The sequence below is a fragment of the Pomacea canaliculata genome, linkage group LG6 (assembly GCF_003073045.1).
Source record: "Pomacea canaliculata isolate SZHN2017 linkage group LG6, ASM307304v1, whole genome shotgun sequence".
NCBI lineage: Eukaryota > Metazoa > Mollusca > Gastropoda > Architaenioglossa > Ampullariidae > Pomacea > Pomacea canaliculata.
This window is the reverse complement of record NC_037595.1, coordinates 22825251-22852226: the sequence shown is the minus strand read 5'-3', so window position 1 is coordinate 22852226 and position 26976 is coordinate 22825251. Positions and strand designations below refer to the sequence as shown.

Here is a 26976-nt window from a genome sequence, read left to right as displayed (position 1 = left end):
CATCGCAGCTGCCGACATCAACCATACAGTGCAGTGCACGTGTCTTTGTCATTTACCTATCTAAAACGGGCTCGCTATCTTGCAATCTTTTCGAAAGAAATAGAAGATAAGAAAATAACATAAAGGGATAAATTATTTTTTTAATCCGTAAAAGCTTCGTATAAATAGACAGATAAATCGATCAATAGATGATAGATAATTCCCAGTAGAAGATTATTTGAGGGTGTCTAAGAGCTAGTAGGAAATGCACATCGTGCCTATGAACAGCAAATTCGTATCAAAATGAATGCCAACAAGGTCCCTCCACTCTAATGTTGTTGAAAGGTCGTATACGACCGTGTCGCTTTCGTCAGTTGCCCCCATATAAATCAAAACCCTGGTGGGGATTTTTTATGAGATGACTTACTCACCCCCTTGCCTAGCCTCCCCTCGCTTAGAGGGATTGGGGTCTGACAAGTTGCCGAGTGACACTTTCCCAACAGTGCTAGACACTGCTTAATCTAGACATCAGATGATGCACACCAAATTCACTCTTTCACTATAACGTTTCATTGTTTTGCACATTTAGGGCTCGTGGACGATGGGAGATAATGCCTGTTTTGGCATGTATATAGCCAGCGTGCTTTCCGCAAGCAACGAAGTTAGCCCGCTTTGGCATGCACCTAGTTAGCTTTGCTTGCAGCTAGTCCGCTCTTGCGTGATCAGAGCATTTTCTTTGTGGAAAGAAAAGATCTGGGGCACCCAGTAGAAATAAAAATTTGCCATCTTCAGTCGCATCGAACATTGTGCGAAGATAAAAGTGACGAGAAGATGAGTTCATTATTGTGATAGCGACAGCACGCTTTAATCGCTTTCATAAGCTCAAAACAAAGCAACAGAGGAGCACATTGTTTGAGTACGTGTGAAATGACTTAAAAAAAAAAAAACTTGCTCTGCGGGCAAGCATCCACTCCCATACACAACAACTCTCTGTAAATATCGAATGTACGTGTAAGCAATTTGTAAGCGGATGGAGGGGTAATTTGTGAAGCGCACGATCAAAAGCGCGTTTGGTGCAGCATCCAGGTTTGCGTGTTTCCAAAAACAGCATATGTGGCGGCACGAACATACTATATTGTCGGAACTTTCAAGTGTGGTTACCCAACCCCATCCCCGTCTGTTTTCTCCCTTTCATTTTTTTCGCTCCTCGTTCTTTTTTTCACAAAGGAAAACTCCCCCCCCCCACTACCACTAAAACAAAACTTGATCAAAATCTGTTTCCTCACAAAACTGACATCCAGGATGTGAACATTTGACACTTCATTACTTCGTCTGCAATTACAGTACAAACATTTCACAGATAATAAAGGTCTTAATATTAATTATACCTGGGTAATATATGTACACTACATTAATTGTAGAGCCTATGCGCTACATAGTATGTATATACACAGTAGTATTTAACCCTGCAGTTATCAGCACTGTTATGATTCTCCCCTTCCCCAACATACACAATTTTAATAGCGACTGTTTGAAACTCAGCTTACGACAGCCTGAAGTTTAGGTCGCGTACAGGTGTTCGCGCGGTTACATCGCTATGAAAATACAGAGGACTCGTTACCGAGGCTGGATGTGCAGTTTATCTACATCGAAAGACCCTATTTTGTCGCTATGTCGCGAAACACACCGCTTTGCACTCCCATGCACCGCCACCGTGTTTTGTACCTGGCTGTCAACGTGAGAAATGCCCTTTGAGGAGTGTCAACCTGCTTGTGACAGTGCAGCCATGCGAGCTTTCCCATCTCTTGGTTTGTCCAAAATTGTTAAACACCCTCAGGATAAGTGACTACAACACAAGCAGGCATGTTTATTACTATAATTTTACAATAATTTTATTGCCTACCACAAATTTAACTTTCTTTTTTTAAAATAAAAAATATACTTATTGCGGATATCTGTATCACATCCAATTAATGTCGTTCTATTGCGTCTGAGTCAACACTTCGCGGCAGTGGCTATAGCTGCTCAATGAACAATTTAATGTTGATATGACGAAGATAATGAATGGAACAGTAAGTAAATAAATTTGTACACTTACGACTAAATAATTTTTACGGTGTATACAAGTTGATAAAACCACCGCCATCATTGAAGAACAACAAACATTAAGACTCTGTCGAGAGCGTGCGGTAAAGAATCGTCGGATGCCTTCCCTTTTGCACACGGTCCTACTGCTTTAAACGGCAATGGCGGTGTGCCGGTAACGGTGAGAAAAGCAGACGACATCGTCAAAGGACCCAAGAACATCAAATTTGGTGATTTTAAGGTACGATTTTCAGGTATAATTACTTCACGTAGTACAGAGATGTTGAAAATAAACTTTGAGTATTAGCTACGAGAAAAAGGACAGAGATAACGATAGAAAGTTTATATCGGACGAAAACTTTGCTTTCCACTGTTGTCACTGTGATCTCCGTTAAAAGTTTGTTGCCACCCGTCGACTGCTTTGTCATCAGGCTGAGTTTCTTGTTTGCTTGCTGACAGATGTCTTTTTTTAAAAAAAAAAGAGAAAATGCCTTTGAAGTCATTGTTGGTTTAAAAATAAATTGTAACACTGAAATTGTTTCAGTAGGTGTTAGATTACAGTGATCGAATGTCAACAAGCCACTGTACAACAACTATATTTACGTACAGAAAAAGAGGGCTTTGGCAATATTTGCAGTGTTTCTCGGGTTGTATCTGTGTACAGCGGATTGGGAGGGGCAGGATCAATAAGCTTCTCAGTGAACTTTAGTTTCTGATAGCATTTTTTAAAACGTTGTTACAAGTATTAGTCTAATAACTTTGCTTTTTTTTCTAGTTTAGTAAAATTTCACTTTAAATGAAGTAGAATTTTTTTTATTCAATGAACTTCGTATTATTAGGAAAATATACTTAGCTCTCTAGAAACTAGATAAAATTAATGTTTTATATGATGATTCAACAGAAATAAAAGGAAGAAATCCAAACAAAGTAAAAAAAATTATCTCAGAATGATAACAGGGAAAGGCATTTTTCCATCACAATTTATGTGACATTAGCCAGATCGCATCAAACAGGTACTTATTAAAAATAAACTATTGCTCATCTATCACACATAATCACAGTCTTGATATGTTTCCCACTCTGTCTGTGTCTTGCTGTTGCGTTGGTTTCTGCTCAATTCACTCATTTTCTTTTCTTGTTTCTTTTTTTTTCCTCACCATTTCTCATTGATACATGACTATAAAAACAAATTTTTATGGAGCATATGTAATTAAAAAGGGTTTTCATTTAGCGAAAGTAGAATTAAATTTTATTCCTTCATGTACACCGGACCCAAACTGTTGTTCTCAATTCAAACAATTTAGTTCCCTATTTTTTAACAGACATTAAAGATTTTTTTGGTTTTCGAAATATCTCTTGCAGCAACACCATTCCTTCTGCAGTTCTATGTTGTTGTTGTTAAGATCTGTATAGTGATTTGGTGTATGTTGTATGTAACAGAAGCAGGGATACAGAATTAGGTTTTAAAAGAACCTTCCCCAACTTTTATGCCTGTATGATGCTTAGCTGGTAATGTGAATGTGAAACTAAGGAGCCTGGCTGCATGCTAAGATTCCTTGCTGTCCATGCATCATCATCATCGTCACAAGTAGTGTATATTTCCAGATTGACTATTGACATAAATGAATACCAAAAAAGAATAAACTCAAACATACCAATAAAACAATGATATAGATCATATTGCAATACTGTTGATTACCATTATAATACAATAGAAAAGGATAGTAAAAAAAGGCACTATTTTACAAACTCAGAAGATTGTTTTGTAGATAACATTCAGGCGCTGTGTGAGTTTCATCACTTTATGGGGATTGTTACATGGGGAATCAGAATTTGGCAAGTGGCGGGACCACTCAACTCCCTCTCCTGCAACAGAGAGCTCCCTCTCTCTCTTACATTCCACCCCCACCCACCAGCACACACACAGAGAAACAAAAACATGTGGACACAAACATACACATACACACAGAAGTGTCTCAAACTTATGAAAGAGGGCAGAACTTTTTCTTTTGTCACAGTTTTACTCAGCTATATGCAGACATATATTACTGACTTTTTCTGTATCAGTATGGATTCCTTAAGAGCATAGATGCTCATGTAACAAAACAAACCACTTTCTTTGCATGAGCACAGTATCCTGTCTGAATGACATGCTAGGTTTAAGTGTCACAGCTAGATGCCTAGCATGATGTGCATAACTTTAAACATTAAATTACAATTAGTTTTGCTGATCAAACTAAGGAGCATCCTTAAGACCGTATCATAAATGAACTAGGAGTTATTTGGTTCATTGTTAACATCAGAACATTCCTGTGAATGGTAAATGGAGCGGCTAGCATAGATTATTTTAGGTCTTCAATGCGGACACACTTTTGACGATCAGACACATTTTCAATAAGAATTTTTATCAGAAAAAAATCCTGTGTAAGCCTGCATGCATTTTGAAGAGGAAAGTGCTGATAGGACTTCATAGAGAACTCATTTTCAACTGGCACCTACTTCAATACTTAATGCAAACGCAGTTTGTGTTTACATCTTGACGATAAAACGTGATCGACGTTTTTGACAGAATGTTCTGGTAACCTCGAGTGAACATATCACCCAAAATCACAAGCAAGGAAGTTCAGTGGCGTGTGGTTGCGCAGAATACCTAATATGTGCTTTCTCATCAAAGCCACGGAACATCCTAGTTATTGTGGCGTTCAAAGCTGCGGTCACTGTGGCTGTTATGAAGATTGCTCGGCACAAGTTTCATTTTATGTCTGACGAGGTGACGATGTCGTGTAAACAGCTGTGCAAGTCGTTTCACTTGCTGGTATCCAGGTAGGGACGGATAAGATAGCATTTAACTCTCTGGAGGCTGCCGCCTACATTTTTCAACAATTATTTTGTTTTTTTTGAAAAAAGCGAGACTAGATGATTTTCATCCGGCATCATCCAGCCGACTGTAGCATGCAGCTGAAACGATAATGTGGCATTTCGACGATACATCTTTGTGTATTCTCTGTGGTCGATAAATGTGGTCTCGCTACATGGAAAACATGTTACTGTATATAATAAATGTTGGCGTACGTGCTGAGACCTTTTCCTAAAGACTTCGTTATTTAAATGCTCTTTTAAACTTAAGAAGCTTGGTTTTAATCTCATGAGAATGACAGCAAAAATGACAGATCAATGTGGTACTGACTATATGTCACTGGTCTGAAAGGTTTTGTGACATTTCTTTGTATGAGTATTACACAGTGCATGTTAGAGCATCAAATTTCTAAGTGGAAAAAGGGGATATATTTCAAACACTGTGTAAGAGGAGAAGAAAGATTAGTGGGCAATAAGAATTTTTTTATGATGAGGGACGTAATCACTTCGAGTGTTTTAACTACTCCTGGTGTCAAAAAATTCATGTCGTCCTTGCTATTTAAAAAAAAAAAAAAACCAAAAAAACAAACAAATTAAGAGATCGAAGAGAATCAGTTCGCTTTTCCTATGAAAAACTTTGCAGCTAGGCTGGCATTTTCTCACGAACAAATATTTCTTGTGCCCTATTTCTTCTGTCGAATTTTGCGTGTCAAATGCTTCACTCTTGTACATAAAATCTGCTAGAGCGAAGAGCCATCCGTTTTTAGACAGATCTCATCAGAATAGTTTCCTAAAAACTGGGTACGTGGAGATAAATATAGATGAGAGGGGCTGCACGTGCTGGGTGTTGAGGTGGGCGTGTATCGCGTCTGCTTGGAGTCTGGACCAGGCCATTTTGTCATAAGTAGGCTTAATAAAAGCTCGTTATCCGAAATAACGGAGTCATGGGAGCTGACGGCCAAGGAGCGCCCAAATCCGCCGTGTGGTGAAGTCCATTATATCTCAACAATTAAGAATATCGGTGATTTGGAGATACATTTCCTGGCCTTGCCAGCTCAGGCTTCAACTAGGCAGCGTGTGCATCATCAGCTTTTGTTGTCCTGCAGGCTGAAGCTCGTGAACCCGTACTCGGCACCTCCGATGGCTGAAGTCGTGAGGCGTAACGTACGCAAGGTGTCCCTCCAGCCAAGTTTATTGGACCGTGGTGTAAGTTTCTCCTGTAACGTGTGCTTCAGACAATCTAGCCACTTGTTTTGAATATCGCACATCGAGTGTATCGATCGCTGATTCGAGACCAGGTGGATTGTACAGTAGGTGTCAAGAGCCTATCCCACACAAACGCCAATAGCACTCTTTTTCTTTGGCCTTTTCTTTGCTTGTTTTGGAGGGAGTGAGGAATGGAGAATAACGTTTACTGTTTAACGCTTGTAACTAGCGTAACTGCTGGCTTTATGTAACTTAACGATTGAGCGCTGCTTCATCCTTGTGGATTTGGAGACAGTTTGTTAAAAAGAAAGAAAAAAAAATATCAACAGAGCCCTGCATCCTGCAGTGTGGTTTAATTCAGGTCAGAACAAATTTAAGTCGTTGGAAAACAGCGACTTCTGGTCTACACACCGACTGTTATCTTCAAGCGGTTCTCGGCGAGCAGTGTACACTTCACAGCTGTAGATTAGGTTAAGCCCCAGTAGATGACAAGTGCTGTACTTTGCTGGTCAACGAGTATTCCTTGCAGAGATGCGCAGTTGGCAAGAGGTTTAACAAAGCGTACCATTAACCTGGGTTTCGTCATCATCCAGAAAGCGCACTACAACATACCACAACCACGCTTCAGCTTGTGGGCCTGCGGCAGGACATGAGAGCACAACATACCTGCCAAGTATAGTAGCATGGAAAAAAATCATAGCTGGCTGTGGGCGAGGAAAAAAAAATACTCTTGGTCAGCAAAAGGAGTGCCCCCTTTTTGACAATGTCCTGTCATTCTACCTCCCCCAACCTCTCTGTCTCTCTCTCTGCCTGGTGTTTGTTGAGCGCTGTCAAGCAAACGGTTTCCCCGAGAAGGCGGAAAACATAGCTGGTAGACTTCACGGCAGGGAGACAGCTATGTGAGGACAAAACAGTGGCTTGACACAACCTTCTAAGGAAAGTCAATTTTCGTCAACTGATACTAAAAATGAACTATGTGAACCTCTGAAAAGTGATTGTACTTGCTGAAATGAAGGGTGTCAAGTTAAAGATGGAAAACATTATCCCAGAAATAGTAGTGTCTTGTGATGAGGTGAGTTTTGGAGAAGATTAAGAAAGTGACTTTAAAGTTTGTTGTGTAATAGTTAAGCACTGTGATTGACAAAAGAAGTGTGACTGATAGCGATTGTAAATAGCATTGTTTGAGCTGCTTATGCTTGTGGATAGTTATATTAGCTCCGAAAATCTGGACACAGGGCATGATAGTATTCAGTACAGTCAATAGAAACACTAGTAGTTTGTAGGCTGTTTGCACTACCTAGTTTCATTAAAAAATCAGTGTACTTGACTAATCAATCACCATCTGATAGTATGTAAATATCTATGCAATCATCCACATTCACATCACATGCTCACACACTAATAAATGCATGCACACTTTCCGTTTCTGATCTCAGTTTTCTAGGTGCCATTCACTGTTCATTACTCAGTCCATTGCATCTGTGCAATTATGCTTTGATAAATGATGTATTATGTTCTTTCAGCTTTTTTTCCGTACAGTCAAAATGCAACCCCCCCCACAATTTTTCTTGCTTTTTTGCATGACTTCTCTGGAGCCCGTTTTGTTATGTTCTTTCAGTTTTTTTCTTGTATTGACCCTCATTTTTCTGATTCCTAGTGATTAAAAGCATAACTATGGTATTGGTATTTAGTCAAAAGCTTTATACTAGTGGAATAGGTATAAAGTTGTTAGTGTGTGCTCACAGTGTGTAGCAGACACCTACAGGTTGCTGTTTGCATCCTCAGTTATGATCAAATTGTGATGAAATCCATAATAAATTAATCATTACATTCTATATAATTATAAAGTAGTCTGAAGAGTTCTCCAAAAACAAACTTTCTTGTGTTGCAGGAGATTCTAGTGTGTGAAGTGGACGAGGGTCAGCCATGTCTGTCATGCGAAGATATGTGTCCCGGCTTTGCTTTTCACAGCTGGAGGTGAATTTGACATGCATACATGTGGGCACAAACCCTATCCCCCTATCCTCCCAAATGCACCTTCATAATTCAAAAAAAAAAAAAATTAAGCATATTTAAGTTTTAGTTCAGATGAAAAAAGTTATATTTAATATATTTACTGCTTTTTTATATTTTCTATTTCTTACCTGAGATAAGAATACAAAGCACACACCACAGATACAGAAGCAGAAAAAAAATAGTTTATGCAGATGGGTCATGCCTGTGTTATTCCAAATGGAATTGTGTATATTGCATATTATATCTATTATTTTTTATTGAACAATTGCTATAATCAGATAATATGCATGAGACATTAGCTTCCTCTGGAGAAAAACCCCAGAACTTCACCTTGGCATAATTTCTATTGGATCTCCACCTAAAAAGTATTCTTAAAAAATGTAATAATTTGTTTTATTTTTGGCACTATATGGTTCTCATTTAAACATGTCTCTGTGAATCCACAGCAGTGATGCTTTTCATTTTTCCTATAAAGTGATCTAGTCAGCAGTAAATAATTTGAGAAACTAATTATTCAACAAGATTACATAATCAGCCGTGTTTCATTAGACAGAAAATGAATGTAGCATTTTTGTGGTCCTTTGTAAATAATTCAATAAAATTTTAATTAAATCTTTTGTTATAAAAAGGAACAACTGTCGTCATTGCAAGTGTTCACGAGAGATTCATGATGTGTACAATGACAACTTTGTCAACGTGCGTGACCGACTGGGCTGGAAGAGGGAGGAAGAGCCCGCACATCAGGTTGCCAAAGAGAAGACACTACGAGAGGGATTCACCTGGGTGCCTCCTGGTCTTTCAAGAAAAAAGGTGAGAACAGGCAATTCAAAAAAGAGGTGATCAGTAATGGAAAATTAACATTTGTTGAATATGAACAAAATTCTAAACTTTAAAGTTACAGTAAATTAGTTTATGACAAAAATACTCATACAATTAAAAAAAGATGATCAGTAAGTCAAATGCAATTTATTCTGCTGAAACGTTAACTTGGGTGATCATCACTTAATTATATAAAAAGAAAAAAGTTTAATAAACGCAGAGCAGGGGGATTGGGGGAGAGGAGTTGGTATTTTATGGTGATCCAGCAACTAAGACTGTCAGGGCAAGGCAGCTAGCCCTGTAAACAAATGCCACATGCAGAGAAAAACAGCAGTGATGCTTGAGACAAGAGCTGAATCCAGGAAAGCCAATCTCACTGTATTGGTGACAGGCCTTAACCGTTGCACCACTGAGTCCCTTAATAAATGCAGAATAAAAATCTGATGAACAAAGATAATGATCATGCCAGTCAGTATGATCATAATGAAAACAATTACAGTAGTAGGTCTTGCTTTGGATTTTTCAGCAAAGATGAAAACAACATAAAGCTATAAACAAGTTTCTTTTTTCGACAACATAGCTACAGACCTGAAGTCTTTACAGTTTCTTGTTGGGAAGTTCTATGTTTATCTCACTTTGGCATCAAACCAATTTTGTTCAAGCTTTGTAAAGCAGTTAAAAGTTGTAACAATTATTTGGAGCTATGATCAGTTATTGTTCAGTGGACTGTTATTACTATTAATATTATTGACTGACTGCAGCATACTTTGATTATTAATCAAAACATTTAATATACTCCTAACTTTTCAAATACATGATGAGGAGATTCCGCAAAAGCAAACTGGAGCTTTAGAAATGTCTGAAAGAACTGTATTTCCTGGACCTTTGGCATTCTCAAGTCAGTAGACTGATGGATAGGAGTTACTTGTGGCTCATTCAAAAATCAATAAATTGATTTGGCAGGCAAGCATCTGGGATAACTCAGGCAGTTTGCAGCACCTGGTATGGATGAATGATGATGATTTGCATGAAGCACTGTAGATGATTGATGATGTTCTGGAAATCAATCTTCTCCCACTTATGGCTGCCTGATCTAAACTTAATTCACATTAATTTTCATCACAAAATTGGTTGCTGTGGTGTTGCCTTGTACAAATGGTACTAGGACCAAGAGACAAAAGTATCCTCGGAAGGCAAGGAATAAATTGTTCATTCATCTAGAAGTTAATAAACTCAGTAAGTTGTAGGATCATAGTTATTGCATAATTTATTTGTGACATCATTGTGGGGTAATTTACTTGCCTGTGGAGTTATTACGACCACTGCTTATTGTGTCCATAGCCCTATCATCCGTTTTAAATGATTATTTGTTCCTGCAGTTTCATTTAATCATATCGTTAAATTTCATTTTCTTAACAATGATTTCATTTTAGTACAGCATCCATATTTTGAATAAATCGTTTTTTTTTTGTGAAATTTTAACACTTGCAGAGAGGGTACCTCTTTAAATTGCCACGAGAAATTGAATTCAAGCCACGCTTCTCTTGGTAGTCTTTAATTTTAAAAAAAAACCCACAAGATTTGCATAGGGCATACTCACACTCGTAGGGAGTATGCTCGTAGCACTTATGGACAAGAACGAGACATTGATAATATATACAAGGGAAAGAAGAACAAACAAACAACATATGAATGATAAAACAACAGTACTGATGAGTAGTAAATGACAATACAGAAAAAGCAAAGAGGAACCAAGTAACAAGTACTGAGAGTATCGTGATTTTGGAAAGGAGATGAATAGGCAAGTAGTAATAAGGGGGAAAAGGAAAGAGGAAAGGATTGTTGTTGTGGACTGTTAGGAGTGATGAGGAAGAGGTACGCAATTAAAGGATTTAATGATATCCGCAATTAATGATGATCGTAAATAAACTGTAACGTTTATATTTGCGCACTGTGTATATTATTTTGCGTTGTACAAAAGAAATAAATGGCCTCACGCAGTTTTGCAAGAGCGTGGGGAATGCAGAGCAGCTACTTAGTTCTCTGATCAAGGGAAATAACTCCTACATGATAATGGATTTAACATGCTGGCATGTTTTCTGTCCGATGAATGTCATTCTTACAAATTATCTTAAAAAAATAAGATGGAATAAATTAAAGTAATAATAATTATAATAATCAGAGCGAAACACTGCATATTTTTCATGATTGGGTTGTGGCAATTGATAGAGTTAAGCATCAGATGAACATAATTTGCATCCACATACCATTGGAAAGAATGTGGATTCTGTGGTTTTTTTTTTATATATAAACATGCTGTTAAACTGTTACAGATTATACCGTAACCAGTTTTACAAATATTAGACATTTGTGTCCTTTCTGGAATTTCAAAACAACCTATTCAGCTCATTCAGGAGTAAATTTAAGTTAAAATTTCACTTGGAATAAAGAAATAGGCTTGAGATGTTTAAGGATATGGATGAGGATTGGAAAGATTTTATTGTTGTGATACAGTGTGGTGGCCTAAGACTGTAGTAAACTTTGTTTATGAGTAAGAGAGATGCAACATATACACCAGATTTATGAAGTTGAAAGTGGTATTTTTTTTTTTTTGAGTTTAGATTGAAGAGTACATGGACCAGCTGCCAAATCATAAAGTTCCCCGTGTAGGCTCTCAGGGTGAACGATACCGTGATCTGCAGATTATTAAACAGCTTCCAAAACAGGATTTGTCAGACCGCTATTGTCGGCACCTGTTAGAGTCAAGTGAACATAAGGAGTTTCGCATATTCCGTGAACTTCGTGACCAGGTGGCTATGGACTTTGGAACAGTTATTGAGGCACCTCTTGAAACAGTGAGTAATTTTCTCAAAATATTTTAGCTGTATTGTGCATTAGTATCTAATAAAAGCTGCAATACTGTAATTGTCTTCAGTGCTTTCGTTTGCCATCTTTTTGTGTTAGCTGTTATGCACTTCAGTTTCTGGTACAATTAAGTTCATGTACATACAAATCTGTTTGTTCATAATTCATTTCTTCATAATACACAAGAAGGTCTGATTAATAACTGAATGTTCCTGTTGTAGACTTGCTTCAGTTGCAAAGGAGAGATTGACAAAGGGGAGTTGGTAGTCAAGGCATTGAAAGTGGGTGAGGATTGTTCATGGCACCCTGCTTGTTTTGTGTGCCACACCTGTGAAGAATTGCTGGTAGATCTTACATACTGCCATCACCACAAGAATCTGTACTGTGAACGCCATTATGCTGAACTAATTCGCCCACGCTGTCCCAGCTGTGATGAGGTACACATTATGTTTTTAGAGTTTCTTCTGAAGGCAGATTTTTAAAAATATACAGCAGTAGTTTCCCTTGCATGATGAAAGTCTTTAGGAAGTCAGTGGCATGTTCTATCATAGAGATTTGAGTGCCTAAAAATACATTAAAAAATTAGATTTATGTAAACAAAACTGTAATAAGGATATTTTATATGCGTTCTCAAGTGTATGTTGTGACAGATATTGTACTTACCATTTCCGGATGTTCTTGCACACATTCACCAGATATTCATGCATGCTTTTGTTTATGCACATATTGTCATGTGCATGCATGCACACACACACATACATTTGAAATCTTCCTAGCCTTTATGACAGGGCTGCAAGCTTCCTAAAGATTCTTCTTAAATGAGATCGAATGTTTGACCAGGTTTGTCAAATTTGTGTGTGAAGGTGACAGAAAACTAGTGGTTTAGGATAAGCATTTAGGACATTAAAACTTTGGTGAACATCCTTAGCTAAGTTCACTTGTTTGCCAATACTTTGCTGATAGAGTTGCCTGTGCAATAAGACTTTAGGGCACATTGAAAGTTTGAGACTTTGGCAACTTGCCTGGCTAACAATGGCCCTTGTGGCTTTTTGCTGTGCAAGGGAAGCTACCCCTGCACATTTAATAAAAACCTGTATCTGCTTGCTCTCAAATGTCAATGAATTGATTTCTACTTTCAGTTGAAGTAAAGCAGGACCATTTAGCCTTTTAAGTAATAGCCAAGAGAACTGCTACTGGCAACTCATACTATTTTAGTGTTTTTTATTTTTTCTCTGTCTTTATTATTTCCATGTGTATGTGCCTGTGTACATATGTGTGACTTTTTATGTGTATGCTGATTGAGGGGAGAAATCTTTTAAAAATGAAAACAATTAAGGAACATGTATATGTAGTAAAAAAAAAAATAAAAGGAGAATTAAAAGTCAAAATAGAATACAGCAAAAGTTTTGCAGACTAAAAGAAAAACAAGTGGGCAGGGATTTCCTTCCTTAATGACAGGATATAACTTTTATTGTATCCATACAACTAGCTGAATTGTTTTGATGTAAAGCAAGAAGCAAATAGGTCAAGAATGCAGTGATCATTAAAGGCAGTCTTGTAACAGTGGAATCAAATTGTTGGGGTAAAACGCAGTACTTTTTCTCTTCACCCCCTCTCTCTGTATGTGTCGAGTTTGCTCCCTGTCTTTGTGAAAGGAGATTGCATAATGCATGAGATGGAAATGTTAGAGTGAACTGACTAGTCACAGATTCTCAGAATTTGCCAGGTTTTGTCAGCTCGTGATTGCCGTGACAGGTGAAGCTCTCTCAAAATACCCGTTGTCGTCTGCGTGTTTTGGATCTGCAGCAGGCAGTGGGTGAAAAGCAAGCATAAAAAATAGAGCAGAGTGGCAAGGCAAGTTCAGTGTAAAGGGGAATGATGGCAAATTCAAAAGGGGATGGGGCCCAAACGTCGGTTAGCCTAGCATGCGTATAGCTGACAAACAGGCACGCAGGTCTAGTTATTGCGGCTTCGTTTTGAGGGTAAGTCAGACTCCTCGGCTTTTGTCGTTTCTGGTGACTTTATCGATATTCCTCTAACATCTGTCATGGCAACAGAAGATGTGAGATAGCAGGCACTCGGGTTGACATCCTTCAAATTTCCTCAGCAACGAGAGGTTGGGTAGTGACGGGGTGAGATTAAGAGGTATGGGGAGTAGGGACACACGGCAGTGTGGATTAGAAACACGGATGTGTGGAAGTGGCGCGCCGACACTTGCACGCCACCGCCACTGTCGGTCTTGAGCAAGTTCTGTACGTGCGTAAACGACGTTTCCCGCGTTGAGGGACGACTGAAACTGAAGAGAGGCACGGCCGGCCGGCGTCCTTGGTACAGGCAGACCAATCACCACCGCTAGGAGTGGCGTGGCCAGCCCCTGGGACAAGCTGCAACCTTTCATCTTCCCTCTCCTATCATCGTCTCACCCCTCATATCAAATGCCATCCTGTGTTCAGCCATGACTCGCAACCAACATATGCACGCATGCACAGGCGCGCCCCCCTTGCTTCCGCGCGCACACGTATCACACATGCATTTCTTATTATCAGACTAATGAGCCTATTAATATATTCAAGGTAAAAAAAAAAAAACGGTCTTAAAACGCAGAAGTAGAAAACGAAGAAGCTGCTTTCCGAATTAGGCAGTATAACCGCTGCGAAAGCGTTGTCACAGTATTTGCCTCCTTCACTAACAGGCTGCACTAACCAACCCGCCTTTTGCACACTGCACTGAAGCTGGCGTCTCATATATAGTCATGTTCTTAACGATGAAACGCAGCTTTTCCTGCCTTCACACTCGATCCACTCAGCTTTCTAGACCTCGGCCGCCGTGCATAGCTGTTTTGGATTTATTCCCTGAATTATCAGGTAAGGAGAGGGTAATCACCCCGTAGTTTTATTATCAGGCACTGTGTTTTCTTCTAACAGCTTCTTTCCGAATTTATACGAGATTTTTTTTTTTTATAGTGACCGTTGTAATGTTTTAGTCAGAAGACATAAGGCTAGGAACTGGTTAGTAGCTATTGCCGTATTTCTGTTATAATGCAGATTTCGTTTAATTATTTGGTTGGTTATTTTTTCAAAGGAAATTTTTCTCATCAAATGTTGGTGAAGTGAAAATGTTATATAGTACTGACAATAAAATATGACTTTAACTCTGGTACTTCAAAGCTGTGTAAATCAAATAATCCTTCCTTTCTGCCTTGACCTTCCCTGCCAGTGTTGTCTTTCACGATCGTACTGTAACATTCTTTCTCCGCACCCTGTCTCCTTTTACCCGTTTAAGGATGAATGGAGTCGAAAAATGATTCTTAAATGTAGTCTGCCTTGAGATGCAGTGACGGTTATCGTGGAATTCGCTCCTGCTTGTTTGTTGTCTTGTGTGGGAGGAAAAGGGGGTTACATGTATTATGGATTTTTAATGATGCAACTTGAGTCGGATAGACAGTTGTGTCGTCTAGGGGTTCCTATAGTCCTAGTCACAAAGAACTACATCAGCAGAGAGTGGTCGCATGGCAAGTACCGGCATTCCATTTCGGTTACGAGCTGGAAGAGAATGCAGTTGGTCGCTCCATTCTAGTCAGTACGTCGGGCGGGTAGCAAGTCTAATTAAGGGCAAGAGCGAAGAGGGTACATCGAAAGCTACCATGCAGTTCAATGTAGAAGGCATATATTTCTTTCGGACAAACACAAACTGGAGTGGTAATATTTGCCTGTAGAAAATAATTGTATTGATATAAGAAGATGGAAGTTCTTGGATTAATCTAGAAGTAGTGGCAGCTTTCAAAACAAACAAACACAAAAACCCCCAAACAAATAAACTCTTGCTAGGCGTCGTTACAAGTAAAACAATACGAAGAGCAGCAGAGAATTCATATCAGACATTAACTTCTATGCGGTTCGTGGAGTATTTGAATCATTCCAATTTACATAAAATCTTCAAAATTCCAAATTCCTTGATATTGACTGAGTTCCACTTAAGTCGTTTTCATGCATACATTTGTGCATTAATTTCTATGCATAAATGCACAAACGATCAGTAAAAGAGTGTTTCATTTCTCATATTGAAAATGCTTTATTTTACTGTGTGGACTCAATGAAGAGAGCTTTATTGGACAAAAACAGACGAAATAGCGCCTACGATCATTTGGGCTGTTTGTGCCTATCGCTTTGTGGCCTTCCTTGACGTTCTCACAGATGGTTCTTTCACTGCTTCTTTTTCCACGCACTCACGTTCTGGTACGTCCTCGCGCGTGGGCATCTGTTATCACTAAGCTGTCTGTGCAAGCCAACACTGAAGCCTCTCGCCTATTTGGTCCCGGACACCCTTCACAATTTTATTTTTCAGTTCGTTGTTTTTTTTTTTTTTTTTTTTTTTGTTTTGTTTGTTGTTTTTTTAACAGACTATCTAATTGGTAACTTAAATTATTTGTAGCCCAGTCATACTTTTTTCTTTTAGATTATTAACTCTTTTGTGATTTGCTCGATCGTCAGCTTCCTTGTAGATATGTGCATTGAAAAGAAAAATACTTGGTGTCGTCCCGATTTGCTATGACCTTGTAGGTGCCTGCAAATTGAAGTTCTCACAACTCTCTCATTGTAAGGTACAGGGACTGCAACGCTTTTGGGGTGTTTGCTCATGACAGGTGCTTGTGTTCGTGACAGGCAAACTTGTTTTCTTTTCTCGCTCCTGTTTATTCCGAACAGCTTTTTTGGCTTGCCTTTCTTTACGCTTGCACATGGTTACGCTTGTGTTAGTGTGTGCTTATCTGAACTACATTGAAAACAAAACAAAATAAAGAGCAAACGAAGTCAGTTTAGGTCGATAGTTTGTAACGGGTACTTGTGGAAAGTTATACTTGTTAATATGTATAATTTTGTTCACATTTATTTATGCACATTGCTGCACTCAAGTTAATCGAGTAATGCATCAGCTGTTATTGTTCAAGTGTTCTCTTGAATTATATGTGCTTTTCTTGGCTGATGAAGTAACGCTGTCCTCTCACACGAAAAGATAAAATTATATGCATTTAATTCATACAAGATGTAGAGCATACGACTTGGTATGATATAGATAATATGGGACAGTACTACATACTATTATATGAGTCAGTGGAATATAAAACCGAGTATTGTAAGACCAAATAAAACAGTAACAAAGGGAGTATTCAGAGTCTTGACTCTGTGTACGTGTTACCCACTGGATGCGGAAACATAAATGAGTCTCGACAGGGGACCGGAAGGCCCGGGGCTGGCAAGCCTCACCTCATACACAAAGCTAGACATTAAACCACTGAGCTCTCCAGCCTTCTAAACAAACAGGCAGTGTTCCTCTTGTCGCTTGCTGCCATGAGATTTGCTTTAATAGCCTTAAAACTACAGTCTGTAACTGTGGCTGTAGAGGCGTTATGAAGCCTGTTGATGGTGACCACTGAACGTGGTCTATACCTTGACACCCCGTCTGACCTATTTTTTCCATCACTGAGTTACCATTCTCGTCAGCCGCCTACTGTCTACACCCACACATTCAACATTGCTCATGGATGACACATGCAATGTGCATGGAAATTAATTTTTTTTTTACTTTGTCATTCATTTTAAATGACGTTTTTGGTACTCTCTTATTATAATTACCTTAACCAATTAGGAGAACTTCTCTCATGGATTTCCCCCGAAGAAAATATTTTTAGGAAAGAAGTGGGAGATATTTTGTTAAGTGATTTCACCGGCAGGTGTCCGAAATGTTTTCAGCATTGCCATTATTATTCTGTTAAATGGCATCGTTGTGTTTTATAAGTGATGTTGCGAACACGTAAATAGCAGCTATCAATTTGCGTGTACGAAGTCAGGATTTTTCGGACGCATATTTGATTAGTTTCAGATCGATAAAGGGTAGGCTTTCTGCGTCATATCTTGAGAGTGGCCGTAAGCCCAAACTCTTGAGTCATCTGCTCCTAAGTTTTGAGGTTGGTTCATGACCTCGTACAAAGGGCTTGGTTGGTATTGAGGATGAATACCTGCACAGACCACAGAACATAGTGTGGAGGAGTGGCAGTGAAGTTTGCAAGAAGAGAAAAGTGAGCAGCAGAATTTCTTCATGTTATAAGGTCCCTTAATAAAGTGAACGTGTGTTTAAAGCACATCTTTTCAGGTGTTATTTATACTTCATAAACTCTTTGTTTCGGATGCGTGCGAAGGCTAACGGACCAGCTGTAGACATTCTATGATGCTGGAAAACAATGCAGCCTTGTTTGACAGTGGAATGGGGTAGACAGCTTCAATGTTTGGATAAAACGTGTTATGTTTGCCTAGAGGAGTGACTACTTTCTGGAAGAATGAAGTGTTGATAGCGAACAGAGTGGAGCAGCGTGGTCACTTTGACCCTGCTAGCAAATAGTCGAAGCCCTCGTCTAGAGCCGTGATGCGGACGGAAAACCGTGAAGATACACAGTGGTCGTCACTGCGTTTTTCCAAAAATAACAGCAATTCGATGACGCCCGCTTCATACCGTACACATTTCCCTTAACGATATGGCATTTTTTTTTTTTTTTTTTTGCATAGGCCCGGGCTACGGCCATTGTTCCGCTTCATATGTGTCTGATGATTCAGGAAAAAACTCGGGCCGTTTGCTGAATTGCTGTATATAAACAAATTTCGGTACGTCGTACATTGACTCAACGCTTTAGCGGTAACAACGACATACAACAAGAAGATTGTTACATTCTCCTTATAGAAATGAACGAAAAATGCATTATAGCATCACTAACGAAATTAGGTGATAAACTTTTTGAAACAAGGGACGGGTTGATCACAGCGTGCCTTCTTAGATCACGAACTTCACATCCATGCTTAGATACACTTGCTCAAAGCTGTCGACAACCCCCTTTCTCTCAGTATACCAGTATAGAGAGTAGCAGGATGCATGTAGTATTGAATAAAGGTCGCTGTTAGCCCTATCAATGTTTTTGCTGCTGCTATCCCTGCTGCTGCGGCTGCATGCTCGTTGTAGAGAGCATAGAGGAAATCAATAAATGCTTATACTGTCTGATCACTGCCAGGCTGACCTGGCCTGTTACGTTGTTGTCTGAGAGTGCAGTGTGTTTTGGGGAGCCAACATTTTTCCTCCTTCCCCCATTTTTGCCGGCATGCGCTAACCGTCCAGCACCGGCTAACTGCGGCGGGGCAGTCGTGTAGCGTCTACAGGTCGTCACTCCATTGCACTTCGGGTCGCAAAATACGTCAGCTCCGGCCCCGCCGAATGTGGTCACCGGTCTGTCTGCGTGTCAGCTGTGCTTGTTGAAAAAATCTTCCTCCGATGCAAACACTGTTTCCACGTCCGAGGGCACCAGGGTAAGAAGCTTCGAGTGAGACGGGTTTCACCGTGGCGCGTTTAACTAATGAGATTGAATGTTTGCGGCCGGCAGTTCATTATAATATTGCCGGCCTGTTCGAGTTTCTGTTGTACGTACACTACCCAGAAGTCTACTGTAAAATTCAGAGTATAAGCCGCTACTTTTTCGCCAGCTTTAAACTCTTAGGCTTAAACAGCGATGCGGCTTGTTTGAGGATTTTTCAGATTCTGATTAATTTTTCGATGAGCTCTATGTTAAATTGTTAACTGTTAACGTTGTTACAATGTTAGCTGTTCACATTTTAAAATCAAAGTCGCATACAATTGAAGCATTCACCCTCGTCATGCCAAAATCGAGACAAAACGATTACGATGCAGATTTCAAGTTTTATATATTTGCAGCTTACAAACCAGTAAAATGCTGGTAACCCGTCGAAACGGAAGTGACATCTCTTGAGCGCAAGGGTGGGGCTGCTTTGACAGCTTTGTATGCAGCAGTGCCTGGACGTGAGACGGGGATCGGTGGAAGGTAGCTTCGGCCACCTGTCTGATATGCTTGGCACTTGCACGCAAAGTCCAGATGATATCGGTAACTTGAGGAGTGTTGTTAGTGTGCGGAACTAAGCATCTCGTCGGGACGTCAGGTCAGGTTTGCTGGTGGACTGGTGTCATCGTGAGATTAGCCTCCCTTGCGCATAAAAGTTATATTTTTTCACACTACTGACGTTCTCTGGCGTTATCGTGCGAATGACAAACGTCACTGGTATTTTGCGGTCATAAGACGCGCTTCAGATTACAGTGATTTTCGGAATCAGTCCCTAAATGCACGAAAATACTTGGCTGTTGGCTAGAATCTGGGCAGGCCTTCTGGTTTCGAAGTGGGGTGGTAGTGGTTATTCAACAAGTTGCTCTTCCATGTTTTTTCCCTTGCAACTGTCTGCATGATAGCTGGAAGATCAATATGTCCAAGAAGGTGTCGCCAGCTGTGCTACTGGGTCCTTTTTGAAGTTCACCAGAGTGCAGTTTGTTTTAAATGGCTAGACTGAACTTGGTACTATGTATTTCTCATGCTCAGAGTAAATAGGTCTCATGAGTTCACAAGATACAGTGTTTACAGATGTCTTTGATTCACACAGCAAGAAGCCAAAAATCCTGATAGGCAGGTATCCTTATACCTAAAGTGTGTCAAGGCAGTAGTGGGAGAGCTTGAACTGTAAAGCACATCAGTGGATATAGTTGGCATCAGTATCGACGTCTTTCTGTGCATGGTGAATAGGTTTTATTTCGACCGTGGATTTTGGGAAATATTATTTTATAGTTGAGCTCAGCTTAGTCGCTTTAAAAATATTGCACTCTTGATGACCTTTAATAAAAGCCTTTTATGATACAAAATACCTTATTTTTACACTCAAGGGTATTTAGATATTCAAAGGTCAGTTATCAACAACACAATGTAAAATGGGTATAGTATAACACTTATATATCTGTACAAACATACTTACCCAAGATTCTCTCAATAAGAACACACTTTCACACTTACAAATCCAGGCACTTGCTTTATGCACACATACCTCGGTGACAGCTTGCTGCCACAACCATGTATGACTAAGCTCCTTGAAAGTTTAAGTTGACCGTCAGTTCCATCCAGGCCTTGAACGATTGCTTGTTGAGCGTTTCTGCGCAAAGCATGTGATAGGCAAGTGTGTAGCGAGTGACTGTTGCTGGTCATGACATAATGAGGCCTAGTCAGGAGGCATCAAGCAAGAAGGACTGCAGGCTTGTTTCAGCGACAAGACAGCATACGCACACCAATTAGCAGCAGCAAATCACTGTCAGGTAGCAAAATTAAGCGCCTGTCTGCCTTATCTCTCCCTCCACTCTCCTGTTGCAGCCCCAGTTATGAGCAACCCTGGGTGATTCCTTTTTTGTTAAGGGGCAAAAATGTTGCTGGGATTTGAGTAAAAGGGGAGAGATGGGCATGACCTCACATGATCATTGTTATTAATTTGTAGTTTTATAAAGGGATGATTCTTGTTCTGTTGCACAGTTAATTTTCTCGGCGGAATACACCAAGGCCATGGAGCAGAACTACCACAAGGAGCACCTGGCCTGCTGGAACTGTGACAAAAAGCTGATTGCATGCCGCTACATTCTGCGGGAGGAGCATCCTCACTGCATCCCCTGCTACCAGCAGCTCTTTGCCCACAATTGCGAGGAGTGTGGAAAGCCCATCGGTCCTGATTTTAAGGTAAGAGAGGCTTGTTGGCTAGGCTAAACAGTTTTCAAATTTGTAAGTTCATGAATTCGCTCACATAGATTGACAGCCTTGGGTTTGGACACAGTTCTATTAATTGTTAGATTATAAAGATCCCACTAGGAAATTTTTTTAGGAAGGAGGAAGGTGTTGTGAGAGCACTTGTATGTTTGCCTCAGTCACCATGCCAATTTCCAGACAACAAGCATCTGTTCTTGTAGAGTTTTCAGTCTGCCTTAAACTCCCTTTAGAAATTTTAGGGTTGGCTGTCCTGGGTTCAGCTCCCATCTGGGACGGGCTTTTCTTTCTCTGCATGTGGCATCTGTTTACAGGGCTGGCAGCCTTGCCATGATATAGCCTTAGTTGCTGGCTCTGCCTAAAACACCAATTCCCCCCTCTCCCTGGTAGCCTTCAAACCATAGACCTTTGGCATCTGTGTTAAAAGGCAAGCAAGCTGTCTGCTCATTTCCTGTTCCTGTAGTTGGGGAGAGGAGATGACTTGTCAAGAATCTCAGTAAGCAGAGGTGGAGAAAATTGCCTTCTAGCTGGGGTGCACAGATGGGTGGCTTGGAAAGAAAGCTGTTCTGTTCATCTTCAGCAGAGCAAATGAAACTTATTGGTGAACCGGCATTTGTGCATGCAAGACTTGAGGGAAGGCTTGGGGGATGAGGAAATTGTTGGTAGACAGAAAAAGGGGCTTTACTCCCATATACCCTCTTTGTCACTTCTACAATTGTGGACACATGCCTGCATGTAACAGCAGAAAGGAGCTTGATTCCTCAAGCAATTTTCTTAATATATTTTTATAACATACAATGGATAAAAAGCCTGCAGAAGGTTTGAATATGTTAAAACCTTAAAAGCAGGAGTATGAGAAGGGTTAATTTAGCCCTTTGACTTTAAGTATTTGAGAAATTTTCAAAACTAGTACAATAGACAAGTAATCAGTCTTTTTGCCCTTGCTGTTTTATGTGAGGCCATGTAACATGTGGGTTCACAAGCTCCCCTAATAGTTTTAATACCATGTTATTTTGAATCATGGTGAATGCTTTGATTTGAACAGTTGTCTTTCTTCTCCCCTCTACTACCCAGCCCCCTAATTTGCCAGACTTCAACCAAGGTAGCACAAGATTGTCATGGCTTACAGAAGAAACATCTAATTTTTTTTAATGCTATGATCATTATGATCAGGAAAATAACAGTGTTGGAGCTTTGTGTTGGTTACCAAGTGATTCCCATTTGCCTTGTCAAGAACCACAATCTTGTATTACTGGACTGCTTGCAGACGATTTTTTCCAGTTAACTACTAAAACGATGCTGGTATATACAAAGCTCCTGGTTTAGTCACAGTCATTGTTTAGGATGACTGAGACTAACAGCGGAGAACTTTGCAAGAGGCTAGACACGTCCGTGGACAAAGTGACAAAAATTTAGGGAAAAGGAGTAACCTGTAAAATTGCTTGGAAGAGAGGGTGTCTGTTCAATAAATAGACTGTCTTTATGATAAAACCCATAGGGAAGTGCTTAGGCTTAGTGCTTTGAAAAATTGATGTTTTATTTTCATCATATTTTGACTTGTGGCAAGATTATAGCGAAAAGGCAGAGAAAGCAGCTCAAATGCTGTACTAAACATATCCACAAAAGGAGAGTGCAAGTAAAGCAGGACACACAAGAATACAGAGGACATAAGGAGCCAGAAGTTCCCACCTTCCTCTAATATTCTTTACCATCTTCATGGATCTTAAGGCATAGACTACACAGAAAAATGGGTACATCTGGCTTTATACTGATCTCTAAGGTCTGTGCTTGTTTGCATCTGAAGGGTCCTATTGAGATTTGTCCATTTGCATTGCTTCATTCATACTACTGCTGCTACTGTTACTACTGCAGAAGCATTTTCACAGTCTTTACATTTACATTCTCTGTATACAAAATCAATAAAAAAATACAGCTGATGAAAGGCTACATTTTGCCTAAAAACTTACAGATGTTTGGAAATGCCATACCAGCTCTTTCAAAAATTCATGTTCTTGCATGTCAGATACAGCACACACTACTGTAGAGATAGTGTCAAGAGATACTTCAAAACACCGTTACAAGTTTCCATACAAATTTAAAGATGATGTAAGCAGCAGGGAGTGAAGATTTTGTCAGCTGGAGTACACTTTTATTTCTCAAGTTCACCCACATCTTCTCTCACAAAAGACAGTCATTCTGTTAAAATTGCTGAGTATTCCCATTTACAGTAACCTTGTTGCCAGTTTTCAGCTCACAGCATGCCAACACAAGGATAGAGATCTTGTGCTTAAAATAGGTCACAGTCCTGGTGAGCTGCAAAAGTTTTTCAAGAATGTGATGGAGCACTCCCTAATCCCATCTCTTGGTGCCTAAAGGCAGCTCTGAATCATGAGCACTTTTCAGATACCCCTCCTCCCCTTTCACCAGATTTCAATTCTGGGGCTGTGGTGTTTCAGTAGATTCCCTATCCTTGTCTTCCCTCAGAAACTGGATGTTAAAAAATGTGCTCAGTGGTTTTGTGTGCATGTAGCAGGAAATGTTTCCTTATTGCAGTTCATACATTCTGTTTCTCTTTGAAGTGATTTGAACTGCAGGCTTTCCTTCAGTTATCAACAACCACAGAATATCCTCTTGCTGATACCCCTACCCTTCCTCCATCAGGAAGCTTTACAGCACATTTTTAAACTTTATACTTTTTCAGTATGGATTAGAAGGGACTGATGCTTGTTGCTTCAAGCATACTTTTCATGTTTTTTAAACGTGTTCATAATTGTGAAAACCAGAAAGCCTTTCTCACTCTTAAACACATTCTCTCATATAAATGCACACCATTCCTTATGGATACTAGTTTATAATGATTACCAGAGAGCTGCTGTCACCACATCAAGGCAAGTTAATAGCAGTCAGTTAAGTAAATAAAAATCCTGTCACTATGATGATTGCAAAAGCTAGTGCAAGTTCCTTAAATGGCATTGCTGCTATGATGTATGATTGTATACTCTTTAGTTTATTAATCAGCCTGAGATTTCAAAATTTTGAAATGCAGATCATGTTCTTCAGAAAACACCTCCGGTAATTTAAGTTTGATATATACTCCAAGTTTAATTGAAATAAATGATAATTCCACAGAACTTCTAGTTTTTGTCAAAGACAGCGTAAAGTTTTTGTACTTCTTTTTAGTGCCTTTTTTTTTTAATAGGCAACTGTTTGGGTAACATGGTGTGAGTTGCTGATTGGTAATGGGATTTAAACAAATACACCCAAAGCAATTAAAACAGGATGTAAGTTTACACTGCAGTCATTTTTTTCAAATTTGTAATGTTTTCCCAGATTTGTTGTTTACTGATTTCTCTTAACTACTGTGTGGTCCATTGGTGCTACAGTAATGCATTTGTTGGTAAGAAATTGAGGAACATTAGCTGTGAGCTGACATTTCATCTCAGGCACATATAATTTCTGTATAAGCAGCCTTAATATATTGTTACCATAAAGCTCTAGTAAGCAGCTAACAAAACCCTCCCCAGTCTAAACATCTGTCATATGTAGCTAGGCAGGTATAAAATGTTAATTTTATGAGAAATGTCAGCAGGTGTGTGCCACATTTCATTACTGGGAAAAAGGAGTTGTACTTGGTAATAACTGAGACAATAATTGACACACTTTAAGAAAGGGAAGTTTTAATTATTTTGTTCTCGTGACACCATCACATTGCAGATCCACGCATTTCTCAGTAAACAGTTACTAATAATTTTCTCCTTTAATGGCAGGACCTATCATACAAGGAGAGGCATTGGCATGAATTCTGCTTCAAGTGTGTCATGTGCAATAAATCTCTGGTGGATCAGCCATTTGCACCCAAAAATGACAAAATCTATTGCTCTGACTGCCATGACAACAATTTTGCTGCTCGCTGTGATGGCTGTTCAAACCCTTTCAGGGGAGGTAGGTGTCACCATTTGTGTGAATTTGGAATTCACTGGGCAATGACTTTGAAATAATGACGTTTATGAATAGACTAGTCGCTAAAAATCACCTTTTAAAATTTGAAATATGCACTGTGTTAGAATGCTGGAAAGGAGCATTATTAAACATGAGAGCTCTGCAAAAATTGCTTGAAATTGAGAATGAAGTATCACAAAAGCATATTCTGGTGGTATTTTATGACAAAGAGGCACAAGACCTTATATTAATGTTTTTCTCTTAATCACACCTGGATTTATCAAGAAAACAGGAAGTGACCAAAGGGTAGTATTTCTAAAAAAAAAAAAAACTATTTAGCACACTATGAGGTAGGGCTTGATTTCAAAAGGATAGAGTAAGCAGAAATGCTTCATTTGGTGTGTCTTCATCAGGGATGAAGAAGTTTGAATACAAGGGAAAGCAATGGCATGATGAGTGTTTCGTCTGTGCTGAATGTAACCAGCCCATTGGCAGCAAAAGCTTCATACCAAGGGATGAGCGTGTCATCTGCGTACCATGCTATGAAAGCAACTATGCACAACGCTGTACTAAATGTTCTGGAGTATGTGGTCTTGTTATACACTGCATAACCCCTAACTTTGAAAGCAATTTACAAATTAAGTAGCATCATCGTGGGAGTTGTCATCAGTGTTGCATCTATTATCTTGTTGTTAGCTAATGAGGAGATAAATATTTTATTCAATCATTTCTTAAGTTTGCTTATAGGAGATTTGAGATGTTCATCTTGATACATTTTTTTATGTTTGTTTTTTATCAGCTTTTACCAGTGAAGTGCTTTTACAAATGATTTTTTATGCTACAGTTCTTTATGGCTGGCAATATCCTTGTCCTTATAACAATCCATTTTTTCTGCTTTTTGTAACTTTCCAAGTTATAATTGCCCATTGCAATTAATAAAGTTGGTCATTTGTCTTACTGTAGCAATAAAACTGTATCTGAAACTTGAGGTTTTTTACATGACATAAACTACTGTAATCATAGGTGATCAACAAAGGTGGCATCAGCTACAAAAACACACCCTGGCATCGTGAGTGTTTCACCTGCACCAGCTGTGACAAGATGTTGGCTGGTGAAAAATTTACTTCCAAGGATGAGAAGCCCTATTGTGGCGATTGTTTTGGTGAGCTGTTTGCCAAAAAATGTTGCCGATGCACCAAACCTATCACAGGTACTTCAGAAAATGGTATGCTTTGATTTTTCCCCTCCCATATCTTTATATGTATAAAACATTTACTAATGACTGGCTGTCATGATGTACCATATGGAGAATGTGAGTCATTGCTTTTCTTCTCTTTGCTGTTCGTGCACAATGATTTCTGTTTCTCTTTACAAGCTTGCTATCTTTAAAGTGTGTTGTTTGATTTGTTTGTATCCATTTGCATCTGCGTGGACCTGTGTTTTGAATGCCTTTTTGATTTTGAGTGCTTGTGCAGGTGCATACAAGTACAGATTTACATATCGTTATATGTTGATAAATGTTAGTGTCCTTTTTTTTTTCCTTGCATGTGTTGGTTGTGTTTGTTTTAAGATGTGTATGATGCATTTGACCC

General features: G+C 39.3%; 1 protein-coding gene across 3 annotated transcripts in view; it reads left to right on the top strand.

Moving 5' to 3' along the window:
* Nucleotides 1–26976, top strand: part of LOC112565532 (four and a half LIM domains protein 2-like) — a 58867-nt gene that overhangs the window by 28364 nt on the left and 3527 nt on the right. Inside the window, exons 2-9 of one of the 3 annotated variants that reach the window (XM_025240998.1) lie at nucleotides 8018–8103; nucleotides 8772–8952; nucleotides 11583–11816; nucleotides 12048–12263; nucleotides 21221–21421; nucleotides 25213–25387; nucleotides 25798–25967; nucleotides 26408–26594. In XM_025240998.1, the coding sequence (XP_025096783.1) occupies nucleotides 8018–8103; nucleotides 8772–8952; nucleotides 11583–11816; nucleotides 12048–12263; nucleotides 21221–21421; nucleotides 25213–25387; nucleotides 25798–25967; nucleotides 26408–26594 (1450 nt within the window). Of the gene's footprint in view, nucleotides 1–8017; nucleotides 8104–8771; nucleotides 8953–11580; nucleotides 11817–12047; nucleotides 12264–21220; nucleotides 21422–25212; nucleotides 25388–25797; nucleotides 25968–26407; nucleotides 26610–26976 lie in introns of those variants that run through there. The other 2 variants (XM_025240997.1, XM_025241000.1) reach the window with 2 other exon arrangements.